This window comes from Hippoglossus hippoglossus, chromosome 9 (assembly GCF_009819705.1).
Source record: "Hippoglossus hippoglossus isolate fHipHip1 chromosome 9, fHipHip1.pri, whole genome shotgun sequence".
NCBI classification, from domain to species: domain Eukaryota; kingdom Metazoa; phylum Chordata; class Actinopteri; order Pleuronectiformes; family Pleuronectidae; genus Hippoglossus; species Hippoglossus hippoglossus.
The window spans coordinates 22,373,366-22,392,317 of record NC_047159.1 but is presented as its reverse complement, the minus strand read 5'-3'; the positions used below and the strand labels follow the sequence as shown (position 1 = coordinate 22,392,317).

At 42.7% G+C, this 18,952-nt stretch overlaps 2 protein-coding genes across 6 annotated transcripts; one reads left to right on the top strand and one right to left on the bottom strand.

The window, feature by feature from the left end:
* Nucleotides 1–79: 79 nt before the first annotated feature.
* On the top strand, nucleotides 80–4,951 carry pgam5 (PGAM family member 5, serine/threonine protein phosphatase, mitochondrial). 4 transcript variants are annotated; one of them, XM_034595962.1, is made up of 6 exons: nucleotides 80–606; nucleotides 1,727–1,899; nucleotides 2,116–2,241; nucleotides 2,531–2,619; nucleotides 3,501–3,631; nucleotides 4,405–4,951. In XM_034595962.1, the coding sequence occupies exons 1-6, from the start codon at nucleotides 374–376 to the stop codon at nucleotides 4,553–4,555; spliced, it is 903 nt and encodes a 300-aa protein (XP_034451853.1). In that variant the 5' UTR covers nucleotides 80–373; the 3' UTR covers nucleotides 4,556–4,951. The 4 variants fall into 4 exon arrangements, with proteins under 4 accessions (XP_034451853.1, XP_034451852.1, XP_034451851.1 ...); XM_034595961.1 differs by having other exon boundaries at nucleotides 3,498–3,631; XM_034595960.1 differs by having other exon boundaries at nucleotides 2,525–2,619.
* A 155-nt stretch (nucleotides 4,952–5,106) lies between these two features.
* ankle2 (ankyrin repeat and LEM domain containing 2) lies at nucleotides 5,107–18,883 on the bottom strand. Of its 2 annotated transcripts, none has more exons than XM_034595945.1 (13): nucleotides 18,791–18,883; nucleotides 16,097–16,609; nucleotides 14,999–15,193; nucleotides 14,492–14,676; nucleotides 13,532–13,720; nucleotides 13,305–13,427; nucleotides 12,340–12,403; nucleotides 11,582–11,757; nucleotides 11,318–11,424; nucleotides 10,412–10,602; nucleotides 8,467–9,334; nucleotides 8,004–8,135; nucleotides 5,107–6,966 (listed from the first exon to the last, which is right to left on the bottom strand). In XM_034595945.1, exons 2-13 carry the CDS (start codon nucleotides 16,596–16,598, stop codon nucleotides 6,756–6,758), a joined length of 2,943 nt encoding a protein of 980 aa, XP_034451836.1. In that variant the 5' UTR covers nucleotides 16,599–16,609; nucleotides 18,791–18,883; the 3' UTR covers nucleotides 5,107–6,755. The 2 variants fall into 2 exon arrangements, with proteins under 2 accessions (XP_034451836.1, XP_034451835.1); XM_034595944.1 differs by lacking the exon at nucleotides 18,791–18,883 and adding an exon at nucleotides 17,805–17,934.
* Between the last annotated feature and the right edge of the window lie 69 nt (nucleotides 18,884–18,952).

The following is an 18,952-nucleotide window of genomic DNA, read 5'->3' as shown; positions in this document are numbered from 1 at the left end:
TGCCTCTTGCAGTTATCACTCCAGATTTAGGGCTCAGAGCGCCCTCTTGTGGCACAATTAAATGTATGTGAAGAGCGAAGTCGAGGCTTTTTTTTGTCTCCGCGGGCCCCCGTACTGTTTGTAGGACACTAGATTAGCTTGCTATCTGTTGGGCCGACTGTATTTTTAGTTTGTAGCTTAGCGCCGCCACCCCGCAGACGTCTGTGCCGCAGCTTTCACTTTCACTTGCTCCCGTCGGACAATCGGACGCCATTCGTCCAAACAAAGCCGCGGAACACTGAGGACAGGCGGCGTTGCGTCTCGTTAGCGACCCGTCGGAGCTCAGCTAATTAGCTAGCGGCAGTGTGCTAACCCCGCGGCGGCTCGCAGGACGATGTCGTACAGGAAAACTTTCCAGCTCATCTGCGGGGTCGCCGGAGGCTCCGCCGTGCTGGTGTTCGCGGCCGCGGCTGCCGACTCCCGCGGGTACTTCGGGGGGCAGCGCGGGGAGGCGCCGGGCAGCCGGTGGTCCAGACTGACGGTGCTCCGAGCTGCGCAGCCGGCGTGGACCCCTGCCAGCCACACACCGGCCCCGAGCGGACACGCCTGGGACGTCAACTGGGACAAGTGAGTCGATCTACCCGCGTTGTGTCCGATCGTTTCCGCGTAGCTAGTTGTGGTGCACCGGCTCCATTGTTAGCTCAGTTATATCCGTTCAGTAGCCGCCTGTCCGCGATGGTCAAATGAGGTTGGCTTCAGTATAAGAAGATGTTGTGCTACTATGGTCTGGCTCGGAAAACTAAATCTAAAACATTTACCTCTGTATATGTTTAATCAATGTGAATGTAACTAAAGGCCAAACGCCTATAAATCTATGTAATGCAAATACAATTTAGGAGATACGACACATAAATGATCTACCTCAGATTGTCGTTTTGTTTAATAACAGTAATAATCACAATATTTATCTAAACACAGTTGCAAGATACTACACAAGATAAATGTAAAATATTAAAGGCAAACAACAGGTAACAAAGCAATTTGAGGACTACACAGCATTGGAGCACGAATAGAAAAATATAAAATGTCACGATAAGAAAAGTGTAAAAACAAGGGAAAACAAAACATTGGAAAATGATTGAAATAGTTAGTAAGATCGGAACCAGAAAACAGAAACCTTTTAAAAATGTGTCTTAAAGAGAGATTAACAAGAGGACAAGGATTCTGCCAGCGGAGATTGTTTTAAATAGTTAGAACCCTGACAGATAAGGCCCGGTCACCTTTGGTCCTCAGCTGGTTAAACCACAACCTTCTCCCAGGAGCAAAAGTTCTGTCTTTAAACGTAACACAAACATCAATGCAACATTTATTGTGAAAATGATTGATATCCGCTGATATCTTGATAACATGATTGGCCTGTTAAACTTAAACATGTTGCTAAATGTAATAGTTTTAGATGCATGCCGATTCTAAGGAAGGATCAAGAGGATTTGTGAGATTCATGATCCTTATTCCTCGAACTACACTAACTACTGACAAACCACACATCTATAAATAGAACATTTTCAAAATAAAGCTTGGCGTTGAGAATCTTCAAAACTAAGTTTATGGAAGTTCCTCAGAGTTTCATGCTGATCATCATCATAAATCATAGTTGTGTTAACCCAGATCTCCATGCCTCAACTTAACCACTAAACCAACCGGACAAAGCCTAATCTGAAAATCACTGCGTCTTAACTGTGTTCAGGAGAGACCCAGCTTTACTGTCCAATGGGAAGAAGAAAGAGAGTGTAACCGAGGACCCCAGCTCCGAGCAGGACAACGGCAAACCCAAAGCTACACGCAACATCCTCCTCATCAGACACTCCCAGTACAACCTGAGTGGAAACAGCGACAAGGAGAGGATCCTCACTCCACTAGGTCTAGTTGTTTTTCCTACATGAGTGGGGAACCACACAGCGGTCTGGGGAGTAGTTTCAGTCAAAGAGGTTAATGTCTATGTTTGGGACCAGCCCCATTGTGCGGGAGACAATACCTCTTCTCTTGCCTGTTGTTCCAACCAAAGTTTACCGGCCATCTTGGTGTCACATCTGACAAACAAGTCCTTTGTTATAATGGCTGTGTCTCTACTCCCAGGTCGTGAACAGGCTGAGCTGACGGGCCAGAGGTTGGCAGCGCTGGGACTGAAGTACGATGTCCTGATTCACTCCAGCATGGCCAGGGCCACAGAGACGGCAAACATCATCAGCAAACACCTCTCAGGTAGTGGAAAGACCCGACGTTCACTCAGCCTTATCGCTTCGATCATTTGTAAGGTTTTTGAAAAGTCAAGTGTTTCGCTATTACTCTTTTAAGATTACAAACTTTACATTTCCATACTGTAACTATTATATTCATTTGACATATTCTGTTGTTGAAATTGTCTGTTGTCTCTGAATACACGACCCTGTTGGGGGAAAAAAAAGCATACACTATAGTTGGTGCAGAAACGCTGAACATCTTAAATGTATACTTACATTTTGTCCTTGTGCTGAATGTCTTACGGGTCTAGGAGTGGAGCTGGTGAGGTGTGACCTGCTGAGGGAGGGCGCACCGATTGAGCCGGTTCCACCCGTCACTCACTGGAAACCTGATGCTGTGGTGAGAGAGGCTGCATCCACTCTGCCGCTGGAGTGGGCTGTCGGCCGGATTTTCTGTATTTGCTTTACCTTGTTCAAGTAACTTTGTGCCTCTCACGTGTCTGTGCAGGCGTTCTGTCAAGTGACTGTTCAGGCTTACAGCTGCAAAATTAGCCAATGCATTCAGTGCAATGCCACAGGAATGGAAATAAGAAGAGTTAATTTCCAAAATGCCAACGTTACAGGGAGTCACTTTCATTATCTTCTACCATTGTTAGATCAACAAATGCTAATAAATATTTAGTCGGTACATGTTCTTTATAAGTCATTTTTATGCAGATAGATATTAAAAAAATTCCTAGATTAAAAAAATAATATTTCATAATAATATTTCCCAAAACACTGCCCTGAGAACGCTGGATAAACCCATTACCTTCAGACATTGAACTTTATTTTCCCTTGGGAAATCTAGTTTTCACTGCCAGTTCAGTACAGATCAACACAAATAGGCACTTCAAAAGACACACTGAGTTTGAGTTTTTAATCCTGGAAAACTTCCAACTAAAATCTTCAAACATGGTATCACCATGACAGAAAGCCACAAGTCAATTACACTTACTTTTACAGGATTGTACATGAAACATTTCTTGTTAACATGTTATTCAGTAAGGCCTCTCCTGAAATTTGTTGGACATAATTTGATCCAGAACAATCCAGTTGTCTGCAGGACAAATCAACAGTGACTTAAAAAGGAGCATTTCTATCAGGTTGGTCATTTTGGAAAGAAGCTCTTTCTCCATTCCTCACAGTGTACAGCAGCATCATGTACTGACTGACGGGTTCTGACGGAACCTTTTTCACGTGACAAAGCTGGCTCTCAACCTCTCTACCGTCCTCCAGCAGTACCATGAAGACGGGGCTCGCATTGAGGCAGCCTTCCGCCGCTACATCCACCGGGCTGACCCCAAGCAGAAGGAGGACAGCTATGAGATCATCGTGTGTCATGCCAATGTCATCCGTTATTTTGTCTGCAGGTTTGTGTCGTCATCGGGCAACGTGGCCGCGGTTCAGGCCGCGGCCAGAGTGTGGGCTCCTGCTTTGCTAACTGTTGTGTTAATTCTGCCTCATAAGATCCTTAGATTGAATTTGTGCTTTAGTTGTTTAGTTGTAAACCCTGTTTAATGTAAACATGCTAACTGCTACACACAGACGTGTGTATTTCTGGGTGACTGCTCGTCCCCTGCTTCTGGTCGATGGGATATTTAGTGAAGCTCGACCGTACAGATTTTTCGATGATGATGCTGATACAATTATTAGGGAGTAAAAAAAATCAGATTTTGATATTTTGGCAGATGTCAAATATTGTTTAAATGGCAGTGATTCCTAAGATGACGTAATCAAAGCCATATGACAAAGAAAGATAATTGAGGTCTGTTATTTTACAGTTTAAACATAAACCAAAACATAATAAAAAAGAACAAAAAAGAAAACACAAATTTTTATTTTAACCTAAAATGTAAACAAGTGCACATCCTTTCTGCATTGTTTATTCAGTAAAACGAAAGATTTCTTATCAGCAGCATAACATAAACCGCTGATACAGATAAGTCAGTGAAAGGCTCATATTGTACGATATGATCAATAAAATATTGGTCGGGCTCTTACAATTACTACACCTAATTACTTAGAGGAGTTTGATGTCCTCCAAATGATTATTAATCTGACAAAACCACACACAAATAAGTGCCCTGTAAATATATCATTTTCTCATTACTCAAATGTTCCTATCTGTCTTCTGGTCTCTCAGGGCCCTGCAGTTTCCTCCTGAGGGCTGGTTACGCATGGGTTTGAACAACGGCAGCATCACATGGCTCACCATCCGACCAAGTGGCAGGGTGGCCCTCAGAACTCTGGGAGACGCCGGATTCATGCCCCCAGACAAACTAACGCGGACCTGATGACTCCCCCACACACACTCGCCGCAAAGTTTCTGGGACTCAGATCGGCCGCAGGGTCATTTTCTCCTTAAGTGTCTTGAAACATACTTTTGATGTTATTATTTTGTATTTGAACGACCATCATATAAGGAGAGACTGGTGGTGGTGGTGTTGTGGTTACTTCAGTGCCATAGGATACCAGAAGTGGTTAACAGCTGCATAGCAACTCCTCCTGAATGTAACTGAAGATTTTTACACGAGTGATTGATTTTTAAAACCAAAAAAGAAAATGAAAGTTGTATTTGTATAGCTGTTGTAAACGCAAGTTGTGCTGTTAGCTTTACTTGTCATTACAGTTTACTGAAGTGAGGATTGTGTTGTAAGGTGCAGCTGAAGTAAATAAAAATATAAATTGAAGTCTTGTTTTTTTCACAAGTCCTTTCTCGCCGATGCCACAGAAGTAAAAAGAAAAGCACGTGGAATCGCGGCAGTAAAGTAGGAGTGATGTTTTTATTGGTTAGTTGAAAGCAAAGTAGATCTAGACGTACAGAAAGAGAATTCACAAATTAGTCTTTAAGAAAGTACAGAATGCTAAAAGCACAAGAAGCATGATTTAAGTCGATTAGGTGCATTTTTGCAAAGTTCCACATTCAGAAACATTCAGAGACCAGAGTTTGATCCGACGTCACCTGAGAGCACGAGGATGACGATACAATCAGCTCCGTGAAGGAGGTTGTGCTCTCAGATAAAGGATTAGTTCACACAAAAATGTTTACATTCAGAACACTTGTTTCTCTCAACCTAGTCGCAATCTGAATATTGATGATTGGCTTCTTTGTTCTTAATGTAGCTGATTACTGGTACAGCAGTGAATTTGTTCCTAAGTTAGAAGATACTGTAGTTTTGATACGGCAGGTTTTGAACTATTCGTTAAACATGTTAACATGGGGAACTGGAGGGACCTGCCATGAGTTTACCACTCGCCAACTTGAGATCCATGACATTGTTCTGGATGTTAAAGCTCTATTAAGCAGCAATTTTCTCCTGGGCTTGGTTGTAACATTAGAAATTAACACTGATCAAATTACTATTTGTGAAGTGAAATGGGTCGTGAGAACTGCCGATCTCACTGGGAATCAAAACTCCAGCTCTGTGCAGCTGTCAGCTTATCAGGTGTGTTGTCTGACAGCTTTAAGGCAGTTCTGTTAACACAGCCACAGTCAACTGTGCTATACAGTTTATCTGCGTTTTGTTGCTGTTGAGTTCAGTCTTTCTGCCCCCTACTGGTTTAAATGGCTTAATACAGCTTTAAGGTTTTCTAAGACTGAGCTTAATTAGCTCAGGTAAAAAAAAAGTATGAAAACATACTTTAGAGATGGGCGTGTGTTGTCACTCATACCAACACAGAGTTGCATGTGATTTGAAAAAAAACGTGAAAATAAAAATTGCACAGTCTAAGGCCGCTGTTAGTGGCTGAAAGGAAAAGTCAAGACATGTCCAGGAACCACTGAGAAAAGATAGAAACTGTATGCATTTATTGAAGAACAAAAATAAAAACATGGAAGATCTCAGTCTTTTTCCCATGTTTGCCGTAATCATCTGTGACTGACACAAACTGTCACTTCAGAAAATTAAGGCAATTCCTGAACTGAGAAAAAACATAGGAAATGGCAGTCGGTTTTAATACCTTTGATAAAAACATTAAAATTTTGTGCTACTGACCAACATACAAAAAATAATTTTTAAAATATTTGACATTTAACTTTTTTTTTTTCTTTTTAAGAACATCTTCAGTGACAGAATCCTGGTTAAGGAGTCCACACTAAGGTTTTATAGACCAACTAACTTTGGGGAGTGCAGCCTGACTTTGTGATATTCAAAAAGGTCGACTACAGGTGCTTCACTCTTGCCACAAATAACTTTACTGTCAACGCAACATGGTCACACCCATACAGTACATAAATGATCAAGGTTTAACTTTTTCCTTTTTAAAGTCTTGAGTGTACATCACAACCCAACGTGATGAGAATTCCTGTATTACATAGTAGTAGTACCATACATCATTAATACAAATTTTCCAGACACTTGTGCATATTTCTGTTAGGTATGTGGTTTCTGAGCTGTGGAGTAGCCACCTTGGTGCAGCTGGGTTTGTGGTGGGGAGGTTAGGTGGGGGGAGGGGTTATGGCCGTAGTGGTGGAGGGAGAGACAGGGTGGGCAGTTAAATCGATGGCTCGTTTAAGTGCTTGAGGCGGATGCGCTGGATGTAGCTAGCATTGACAGGGCTGTAGCGGCTGGGACTGAAGTCCGGCGAGGCTGCATGCCGGGCGGGACTGAAGCGACCGCTGGGAGACATCAGGTCGCTGACTGGGGAGCCAGGAGTCTGATGATGCATCCTGAGTCGTGGTTTTACCACCGCAGGGCTGGGCCAGCTGGAGGACACACAACAACACACATCAGCTACTACACTTACAACACGGATGCTTTGCTACTAAAACTGAACAGGTGGATTAGAACAGATCAAGGCCCCATTCAGACCTGGTACAGACATCCATCCTGAGGGCTCTGACCACAAGTGGACAGCTCTAAGTTCATCTGTTCACACCTGGTGTGTCCTGAATGTGTCTCATGTGAACACATGGTTGGATCTCACTCCCCACTCCATTTGCAAATAAACATGCACGTCACTTCGGTTAGTGACCAAGTTATATTGTTTTTACCCAGTCTGAGTTTACAAAAGAGTCTGCTGTCAATGTGTTTGTGTGCCGGCACGAGTGAAACTGAAATCATTGTGTTGGTCAGTGATGATATCAACATATGGACACTGAGAAGTGTAAAAATCTGAGGACCTCAGCTGAGTAGGTGGTCCTTCATATGTGGCCCAGGACATATTTGCTTTCACACAGTGAAAGGAATGTGGCTACTTGCATCCTAGACCACATCTGAACGCAGTTTGAGTGTCCCCATCTCAAGACCCATTGAGGGCACATTTGGTTGCGTTAACACATGTACTTAGTTGACCATTTGTGTAGACTTTAGTGACATCTAGTGGTGAAGTTGTATGTTGCCTCAGCATCCCCTTCCCAACATGAAAGAGAACCTGTCGTAGCCTTCAGTTGTCATAAAAACTTGAAAGGTGTTTAGTTTGTCCAGGTTTAACTACTGTAAAAAACATGGTGGCCTGCGTAGAGAGGACCCGCTCCTGATGTAAATGTGAAGTATTTAAATATAAAGGGCTCATTCTAGGGTAAAGAAAACACCAATTTGTACAATTTAGATGAAAGACACTAGTGAGAACATCACATCAAGCCAGTATCAGACTGTACAGATGTTACTGTATGTGTGTTTACATCAATGAAATCACAGACCAGCAACAGAGATCCTGCATTTCTCAGACCAAATGTTCTCTGAAACTAAAATGTTTCACAATACAGATTAATCACAGTATTTCAGCTTGTGATTTACTCACCACTGCCTGTCTGATGCAGAGTATGACGTCATTGTGCTCTTCCACTTATGAATGCTGGGATACTTCTGCGGATCGACGTCTATGCCGTCTATTGCTGACAAGACCTCTCCGTCTAGCTTGGTTGGTGAATCCCTGTGAAGAAATGGAACCCTCATCACTCGTGCAGGTTTATACTTATCGTCAGAGTAACATCATGAAGCTGTTTTGTAACTGGCTGACTGACATTAACTGTGAGTTAGCTGGTCTTTCAGTGTATGTGCCTCAACTAGAAGAAAATAACAAAACAGACAGCGTTGATTGTTGAAGTTGATTATCGACAACTACAATATCAGATACTTGATATAAGATAGATAGACATTTGATATTAACACATCATCTGGGGAAATGTTACAGGACACATTTGCTGAAATTGGTCTCAGAATAATCTTCAATCTCATATCTATAATAAATCAGCTAGACTCACCCATCAATGAAAAGTCCCCTTCTAATGGGAGGTGGAGTCCTGGGTAGGAACTCATGGGAGTTATCCAAGGACTTATAGGAGGACCCAGAAGACCCAGAGCTGCTCAGGTCTCTCCCCCCATGGTCCCATGACTTGGACCTAGCACAGAAGTTGCGTCCCCCAGTTACTGACCCCCTAGTCCTGCCCAGTACCTCCAAACTCTCCTCTGCTTCAAAGTACTCCTCTGAGCTGCCGCTGCTGCGCCTCTCCTCCGTCCCCACTCCCTCTGTTCTCCAGCTTGGGCCTTCCAAGGCCTCGCTGTCCTGAATGCTGTGACTAAGAGACAGGCGGTTCAGCCCAGAATTCATGTCTATGGCTGAGGAGGAGCTGAAGGTGTCCCGGGTGTCCCTGTGCCGGCTGCCGCCACTGCTCCTCCTCTCCCTGCTGCTGGTGAGGCTGTCCAGTGGCTCTTGCTGTGACATGCGCTCAAACTCCACCGTGAGGTTGGAGATGGGCGACAGCCGGCTGGAGGAAGGAGAGGTGCGGGGAGACACCTTGTCTCCATTGTGAGTCTGGTCTCTGGAGGAGGAGGAGCACACCCCATTTTTGCAGACGACACCGGGCGACAGTAGTGCGTCGTCGCAGCAGCACAGCAGGTCCTGCTCGGCCGCGGTTTCGATCAGATCAGCCCCGCGGTGGTGCAGCGGAATGGGCAGAATGTGGAACTCGTGGCCGCCCACGGCTCCCTTCAGGCCGTCCTTGGATGCAGAGGATGTGATGCTGGTGAGTGCTGCATTCTGCCGGTTCTTAATCTCCTCCAGGCTGATGTCCTCACCCTCGTCCAGGAAGGCACCGACAGAGACGGAGTTGCAGAACTTTTGGGGTTTACCTGCAACCAGGGACGATTAATAACCAAAACACACTGGAAACTCCTCACTATTATTAGAGTGCAATATTATCATATAACTCGTCAAAGCAGAAAATTATGTAGTTCTGCAAAATGCATTTTTTATTTTATATCTCACAAGAGGCTGTACCTGATAACAAACCCTGCAATGCCAAGTACCACATAGGGTTGGGTACCGAAATCCAGTGCCTGTTAGTCCATGGCCGGTCTACCAGACCGAATCACACAGATCTTGGCGTCAATTCGGTGTCTGAGCTTTGTACTGAAATAGTTGTCCTGTTAACAGGCAACATAAACATCACAGCACGTGTCTGGTTAACATTACACTTAACTCTGATGGCACAACACTCTCTTCATGGTTCTGGCAGCACGTAACGTTAGCCAACAGTTAGCTAGTAGCTTCCTCAAACTTCAGTCGACATGACAACATATTGCCTCATGCTAACTGGTCAAAAGTGTGGCTGTATTTCACGCGAAAGGACTCCGACACCGGGACTTGCAGCAAATATTTGTAAAGGAAGGAACCCGAAAAACTTAATGAAGCACCTGTGGAAGCACAGATACATTTGAAGGGTTGTTCCGTGTTTTACTGGCTGCGTGACCTCATGCCAAACACATCAGCCAGCTGTGTGGGCGTCTGTGGCCCCGGCGGTGAGGAGACAATTGATGAAGAGTTTGGAGCTGAAGTGTTTTTACCCTTTATTAAGCACTGAAACTGTTCTTTAGTGTTAAATTATTGCAGGTTTTATTTCTAATGTGATTTTGTTATGAGTAAAATTTTATTTATTTCAACTTTCAAAAGATAAAATAGCCATTATCTTTGAATGTCATTTGGTGCTTTTGTTTTCATTGGTTCTGGCACTGTTATTAAAGTATTGATTTTGCACTGGTCTTGGTAAAAACCCAAATGATACCCAACCCTAAAAACACATTAAGTCAGGGAGTATGATCTGCAATGTTCACACAACATTTCTTATTTCAGCAGTTTATACCATTATATTTTTCTTATATAAATATATATAATATTTTTTGTTTCAGGACTCCTGAGGGTGAGCATACCTGGAGAGGGGCTTTTGAACCTGTTGCTGGTCTCATTCTCTCCAGCTTCGTCATGACCTTGTGGGCTGAAATCCTTCTTGCCCAGAAACTCTTCCAGCTTTTGGAGCCCCTCTGTCGATGACAGATCCACAAAACTGTCCAGGAAGTCCCAGTACTCAGCCCATGGGTGACCCATCTCATGAGCCAAGTCTCTGCAGAGAGGGGACCACTGCTCTGTTAGAGTATTACACATGAAAATGCACCATGTCTGTTTGTGTTAATCAGAATTACTGGTGTTCTCATAGTTACTGGAGCATGAACCTTACTTTAACAACTCAAAGATATGCATAAGACTGAATTAACCTGCAATTTGACCGATTGGTTTGTGTCTGACAATCACACAGTGTCAGCGACCCTTTTGTCAGATTTTTTATGTAATGTCAAATATTTGCTTATACTACAAACACTATTTAACACTGTTAATAATGAAGACACACCAGAACCACACATTTAGGTGTCATTTCCAGTATAAATTTTATTAATATTGTTTTATTTTGAATGTAAAGTCTTATTTGTTGTCCAGGATTAAATTGGCCGGTTGCACATGGTGAAGATTGAAGGAAATACTGAAAAAGTGGAGATGACCTGGAACAAAGATTGAACCAGATTGAACCCAGTGTGTGTTACACATGGCTCAACTTGTTCATAATCCCCCCAAAACAGGTTTATCCTGCTGGTGCAAAAAAAGTTTCCTCCAGTGAATTCTTGAACCACAATCATCAGCAATTAGCCAAGAACTATCACCAGTCAAGAGTATTATGATATCATTGCAATGTTTAATGTTTTTCATTTAACTCTCACTGATGGAGAGCCAGGCAGGGTTTTACAAATCAGATACATGTAGTGAGATTACTGTGTTGGATTTACCTGCCCACTCTCTCTGCCCCACGGTCAGGATCAGACTTGAGGATGTTGTGGAAAAGGTTGGCTCGGTCTCGGGGCGGCGTCTTCCAGGAGCGGCGAAAGTCATCTGCCTGCACAAGGATATTTTTTTTTAGGTTATAAATTTCAAATGATGTTAACCTATATTGATCTTTAAATATCACAATTTAATGATGTGATCTGCTAAAACACACAGAATGAGACAGTGATAGGTTAAAAATAAATAAATAAAAATTAAAAGAAACTTGCTTTAGACGGACTCAGTGGGCCAGCAAAGGCTGTGACAGTCATCGGTGTATCCTTCGGGCTTCTTGTGTACCTCTGGATCAGCGAGAGATTTTCTGAGGACTCAGGTGACCACGAAGCCCCGATGATGGGCTGAGAGGTGTTGTCAGTTGCCCTTAACAAAGGGATGTAGCAGCGATCTGTGACACAACAGACAATTTTAAGTTTAGATGACGCAGTTGGATGGCCATGACTTTTATTCACAGCTCCACACCAGTGGGAATCAAACCTCAATCTAGCTTCAAAACTAAATCTAATCTTGTCTTTTGTTAATGTCTGTTGCATGTGGTGTTGTCAGGCTGTGCACAGGCCAGTGATTAGAGACAGCATGCAGAACCTCACACACCAAATTCAGCAGAGTACCAGTCTTACACTCTACAGCTGCTTTCAGAACTGAAAGTTTCTCCGCAGGAGTGAGTGCCTCTGAGCGTTCTGCAGACTTTCGCCATCAGATTTATCCATCTTGTTTTTTTTCACACCCCAGAAAGAATCAGAGGGCTTAACAAAATCTCCCAACCACTCTGCTAATAAAGACTTATCAGTAGTTCATTATGCATTAAGCACAGTCTGCCACACTAACCCCACAACACCAACCCCAAGCTGTTTTTATTCATCCATGGGGCTCTGAGTGTAGGTTCACTAAATAGCACTTGTTTGTGTCATCTTTAAGACAACAGGAGATAAGTGACAAAAACATTTAATGTTTTGATAAATGTCCTTACCCTCCAAAAAGTCACTTATCTTCTGCTTCACTTCTTGGGTTTTATTCTTTCTGCTACAAATAAGCTGCGGAGAGGAAAAATAAACAGTTTAAGATATGTGTACAGTCTTATAGCTGTTGCTGAATCAACAGAGGAAAGAATTTGCTCATCTAACTTTAGCTTACAATGTGCACTGAGCGACTGTTGCCAAAAGATTTGAAATGCAAGCTGAAAGGTCACAGCTCTAAAACCTGAGTGAGCATAACTGTATCTCCCTCAGCAACTACTGGCAGGAAGTCATTGTTCAGAAGCACTGTGTAAACCTGAGTCGCTCCCAGACAGAGCTTATGTGTATGTGCACACATTCATCAATACTTTCTGTGTATTAGTCCCCATCAGCTACAACCCAGGCTATGCTAAATGTTACTCAGTGTGAACGCTAGGGCTGCCATGATGGTGTTACCAGTGTTAATCGGTGGTCAGGTACATACCGATTATATAACTTGCCCACTGGCCCCATCGTCAGTTTAATTTTTTAATAGACATAAAACTTGTTTGGTTCAAAAGTTAAAGTGTCTAAGAGTAGAGCGTGACTCAGGCCACATTCAACTATCTGATCCGACCCAAGCCCAACCGAGTATAGTGGTCGGGACAGCCATTTTGATTGATCTATCTGAAACTGGCCCAACCCGCCACAAAAAAAGTGCAACAGTGCACATTGAACCATCACAGTCTGGGTAATTAGACACTGTTAACAACTTCACGTGCAGCAGAGGAGGGAAGCTGCTCACAGTGAAATCTAACATTGCAGATCTCACTCAGTAAATGCAGTACAGACACTGAACCACGTCTTTTCTTGTTAAATGTCCAGTGCAAACAGTAACACCTGGGTTGTCAGGGGTTTATTAAAGAGTGTGAAAATGTCCACACTGTGGAATCCCTAGAGAATGAAAGGTTAAATTAGGGTTAAAAATAAAGCTGCTTACATCACAAGGCCTCTGGCCTTCCTTGTTCTTACAGTTCTTTTCGATGTCAGGATGCGAACACAGAACATTGACCACATCTGGGCACCCAAACTTACAGGCAAAGTGAAGTGGTGTTTCAAACCCCTGGAACACACACAGAGTAAAATACAATGTAAACACAGCTAACTCACAACATTTGGCAATAATCTAATCTAACCTGGCTGAGCTGGTATGTTAAATTAACTTACAGCCTTATCTGGAGTGTTGAGGTAAAGATCTACAATGTAGCGGACACGTTTCTGCAGCATGACTTCCTGGTCGTCTGGGTACATGAGGCGCATGAACTCTGGGTTCTCCAAGGTGTCCAGCAGCAACTGGGCGATTCCCGCCTGGTTCTCCTTGGCCGCCACGTGCATGACGTTGTACCGACAGCCCTCCTAAACAAACAAAACAGGGGGAACAACTTCATGGATCAGGACATAATCCTCTTTAATCTCATGCTAATGGGAGAGGACCCAAATACGCAACACCTAGTTAAGATATGAATTAATCATGCACTTGTATTTCACTTTTTGAGGTACAAGGGGTTGGTATTTATGACACAGAATATCTGAATATTGCAATGACTGATATAATGCATGAATTGCCATTTATTTCCAGATGAATGGAGTTAACGATGAACTATAAATTAACAAGATAGGAAAACAAACACCAAGAAAACAACCCTTTTAAAATTCATGATTCATCAACCAGCATTGCAATCTACCAAACTTCTACACTACGTGCATCTCCATCACATGCTGCACATTCAATATTTTTTTATTATTTGGCTCCAAAGAGCTACAGTTTTTGTTTTTTTACATTCCTGAAAAGTCTTGGCACTTAGAGACACTAATTTAAATGAATTTATTACACTTGGCCAACTGTAAGCAGGACATAAGCCTCAGCGAACAGGTTGGCACTGATGTGGAAAGGACCTTTATATATATCAACAAATGACAACATTCAAGTCAGGCTATACTACATCTATTAATAGCAAAGACTTTCAGCAGAGATTGGGATTCCACAATAGTGCTACTTCAATCCTATTTGTATAGCCCATATTCACAAATCACAATTTGTCTCATAGGGCTTAACAAAGTGCCACATCATCTGACCTTAACCCTCAACCAGAGTAAGGAAGATAGAGATTCACTTAATGTCCTCACCTGCACAATAGTGGGATTATCCCCTGAGCCAATGAGATAGCGCGGGTTGCTCCATACCAGCTCGCCGAAGGCGACCTCGTCACCTTTCTCTACCGCTTTCCTCAGTTTGGCATTCAAGTCCTGGGTGCGCGGGCTCTTAAAACTGTTGGCCCGCTCCCGGTTGATGGTATCAACCTCCATGTTTTCTAGTAAGGAGAGGGAGAAGAGAGAGAAGGATGTGCACTGCTGTTAAAAACTCAGTTCAAGGCTGATGTGCTCCATGGTCAAACTGTCTGACTTTGAAAAAAATGTAGAGAAATTATACATCAAATATTTGCATCATTACAATAATTAGCTCACAGATGGCATTCAAATCAGAGGCAGCAAAATAAAAATTTAAAGAAAGAAGAAAAAGAACTGCTCGGAATAAAACCTTGATCAAACATATGCTGAATGTCTGATTAAATACATCACAGAGGATATTATTGCAGCCATTTACATAATAAAAGGTCTCAGACATCTCGTTACCTCTACTAAGAACCAGGCCTGGTTTGACAGGAGACACACAGGGTGCAGATTTGCTGGGAGAGGGGAAATAGTCGCAGATCCCCTCTGCGAACTTCTCAGCATCCCCTCGGATGGGAAAGGCTTTGAATCGTGCTCCTTTCATCAACTTTACAGCTTGAAGAGTGTCTTTCTTATCAGTGTATACATGTGGTCCCTCTTCAAAAGAAAAGACACAGAATTAGCTACTATCTTTCATTTTTTTTCCACAGGACAACAATTTTTTCTTGTTTTGTACAGTGAAGTGAGTTAATGTGGCAGTCAAATGGAGCTACAGATTTCATAAAGAACTGTAAAGTCATATTTTGACGAGGCTCTACAAAGTGCAGTTGCTATAAAAGCTCTCCCTGACATATTAACATTTACGGAATTGATTTTTGTAGTAGCTCAAGATTATTTTAGATCAATATTCTATTCCAGAGAGGTTAGGCAGTCCAGACGCCCTGCTGCTCACAACCACACAAGCAGCAACAAATGCTTTCATCCACTTAACAGACAGATGTAGATGTCAGACTACAACAGCACGTTCTCCTAAACAAATACTGAAACTAGACAACACAGACTATATCAGGGATAAACAAGCAACAGGAGGATCTGTTGAGGGGAGACTCAGCTCTCAGCTCAGCATAAAAGCCAAAATACACAGGAGTTGCATGTTTTTTCATACTGGGAGACAGTAAGATGCTTGAGGAAACAATCATTTTGAAAATGTTTTCATTATTCATATTTGAACGAAAACTATATTTATATTTTCATATGTGCTGAAAATATACTGTTGTAGTAGCTGCATTGCAGAATTTAACATTATCAATAAATATGTCAAAGCAGAAAAAACTAACTAATTGAGAAAAAGAACATTCAAAACTGTTGTTTGAAGAACCACTGATATGTCTTACTGACTGGCGTCGAATGTTAAAAGATTCAGACCCTGTGAAAAGAGTTTCGACTTTAGAAAGTAATTTTTTCCAAATTACAGAAACTTTTCCTGCTGTGACTTTTATTAACTCTCAATATGGAACAATGGTATCTGTATGACACTGGACCAACAAGCGTCTTTCTTACCATTTCTCGACAAAACATCCTCCCAGAGTGGACATACTCCATAATAAAAGGTTGGGGACACTTGTGCGAGCTTTGAAAGGGTTTCTGTTTTGGATTGAGAGTTACTGCCTTCAGCAGAGCTGTTGGCCGTTGTCTTTACTGAGATCTCCTCTTCCTCTGGAGGGTTGAGACCCACACCATAACCAAAGTCCATCTCTTCGCTGGCAGCATTAGAGGAGCTGCTGCTTGTTGCAGCAGTGGTAGATGCAACTGCAGCAGTGACACGGGCCACAGGGTTGACATGATCTGCAACAGAGGCTGCACAACCCGAAATGCCTGCTGAAGAGCCATTGTCTAATTCAGTGACACTGCTCTCTGGCCCGGCCAGGACTCGGGCTAACTTCCTCTCGAAGGTGGCTCGGGTGGTGGCTGTGATGGGGCCGCACTTCACGCCAGCTCGGGCAAACTCCTCACGCAGTTCATCGGCACTTAGCCCCCTCAGCCTGCTCATAACCGCCTCCATGCTTCAGCTCCCTGCAAAACACAACAAAATACACTTCAGCAATCATTACCAGCCACTGTTAATAAACTGGACAACCACCTTGTACTACCTACTGCTTGTCTTTTATAGTGTTCCAGATTTTCTGGTTACAAAATATCAAGAATAATAAAATACAATGTATTTGTTACCACTACACCACAGTTACAGGTGTTACATTCAGTCACATTTCATATAGTCATATCTAGTTTCAAGTAAAGTATAATTTTGACAAGATTACATGATTTCACATGGCTAAATTGAATTTGTGTTTTATGAAAATCAGACGGTCCCCAGGTTTTGCCTTTGCTTACAGCTATTATCATTACTATTTAACAATCACAATACAGCATTTATTTATACACTTTATTTTGAAGCAGTCTGAAAAAAAGTTTATTTAGTTTGGTAACATTTATTGTACACTACAATTTGGACAATAGTCATAATACTAAAATCTTTGTATTAACCAACAAGTGGAACTCTAAATTAAATGCAGAGTGAGTTTAGTTGTTTTTTACCTTCCTCTATACTTCTGATAATAAGCACTCGACAGCCTCTAATTGTGTTGCGCATATGTTAATATTATACCGTAACAAGCAATCAGCCGTTGAATAAAATAGAGATTTTACCAACAAATCCCTTTTTAAATATTTCCACGTAGGCTCCACAGATCTGTTACACAGGTCATGTGCATGCGCATAAAATACGCGATTTTTTAAACATACAAGTCCATGCAATGCGATATAGCAGGTGCCTCTCAAGATCAATACTCCCACATTATTAATCCAATTATCCAATATCAAATGTATTTGAACGGAACCAGCCACACCAATGTGAGACTAGCATCTGCTAGCTAGCCTGCTAACCAACAAGTCCGCTTTAGCAGGCGGGGAATGTCCCTGGCGAAGCTAGCATGTGGGAAACAGATCCGATGAAAACCTACACTGGCGGAGTAAAGTTGGACCAGGGACATTTTGGCCTGGAGTCATGACGGTCAGAATTATACATTAAACTGGATCAATCAAAACAACACTGGTCGGTTCACTCGCACGCTGTCACGCCCAAGTACTTCAGTCGCGGCGGGTTTCGGGCTGTAACGTAACAAATTTGATATGTCTTCGCGGTGATGATGCCGATAAGCATCAAAGTGTGCGTGATGACATCCGGTAACAAACGCGTGCCCGTACTTACCGAGTGACATCGTCATTGAAACGGCGCAGATCTGTGGGAACCCGCGGTTAGTTTACACAGGTGAAGTGTTGGACAGACACAAAGCTGGAGACGGTCTGGAATAGTCTCATTGTTTACAACATGTTCTGCGCATGCTCCGTTGCATTTCAGAGCAGTGGGAAAATTCAACACTGGGCGACGCGAAGGTGACAGGCGAGTGGAATAGTGACAACTGTCGCTTTACCCCTAAAACACTAAATAATGATCTGAAACCTGGATGTGGCACTACACTGAAAAAGGTCACCGCTACGCTACATCATTTTTGTGTCATGGCCATTTATTGTCGGGATTTAACATTCTTATAAAAACATCACTAGAAATAATTTACTCGTCCGTGCTCTGTGATTTAAAGATCATTTTGCTGAAATTGTATTTAGGCTGTCTCTGTTATTTGCGTACATCACGCTCTCCAGTAGCTGACGTGACTAATCCAAGGAAACTGTAACCTCGTGTCCTGACTTTCCTTGACACCAGCACGTTCACACGTTTACATATTTACCAAAAGAACGAATTTGTGCAAATCTAGTGTCACGTTCGTATAAACCACCAGGCTTAAGAATATTCCTATTGGCAAAAATCCCATGTAGACGAGCCAACCTGCTAATAAGGCATTTGTCAGGTCAGTCACAGGCAAAATATAACGATTCAAAAGACAATTACACAAGAAGCGAGTCAAGCAGATACTTGGAGAGATCAAAGCCTGTTAAATGTGGACATATAGAAAGTGAATGACGTTAACTCCACGATCCACTCAACGACATGGACTTTAGCAAGCATGCTAATTCCCATTAGCTAGTTAGCATGGCAGGGAACCGCCGGTTAGCAGTAGCATGCGTTAATACTAACAGGTGTTGTAAAAACCAATAAGCTCCCGTATTCTCCCTGTCAACATGTAGCCCAGTAATATGCAGTAGTTTACAGTATTCTTATAATTTAAGCTTTCCCACCTCCTCCGCTCTCCCCGGCTGCTGTTGCTAGGTGTCTTCTCACCGCGACGGTTTCAAAATGCAGAGCGCGAGGACCCCGGTCTGTCCTACACAGTGCCTGAGCAGAATAACCGCTTAAACACAGGGACACGACACAACATGGAACACAAACTGAGCACAAGC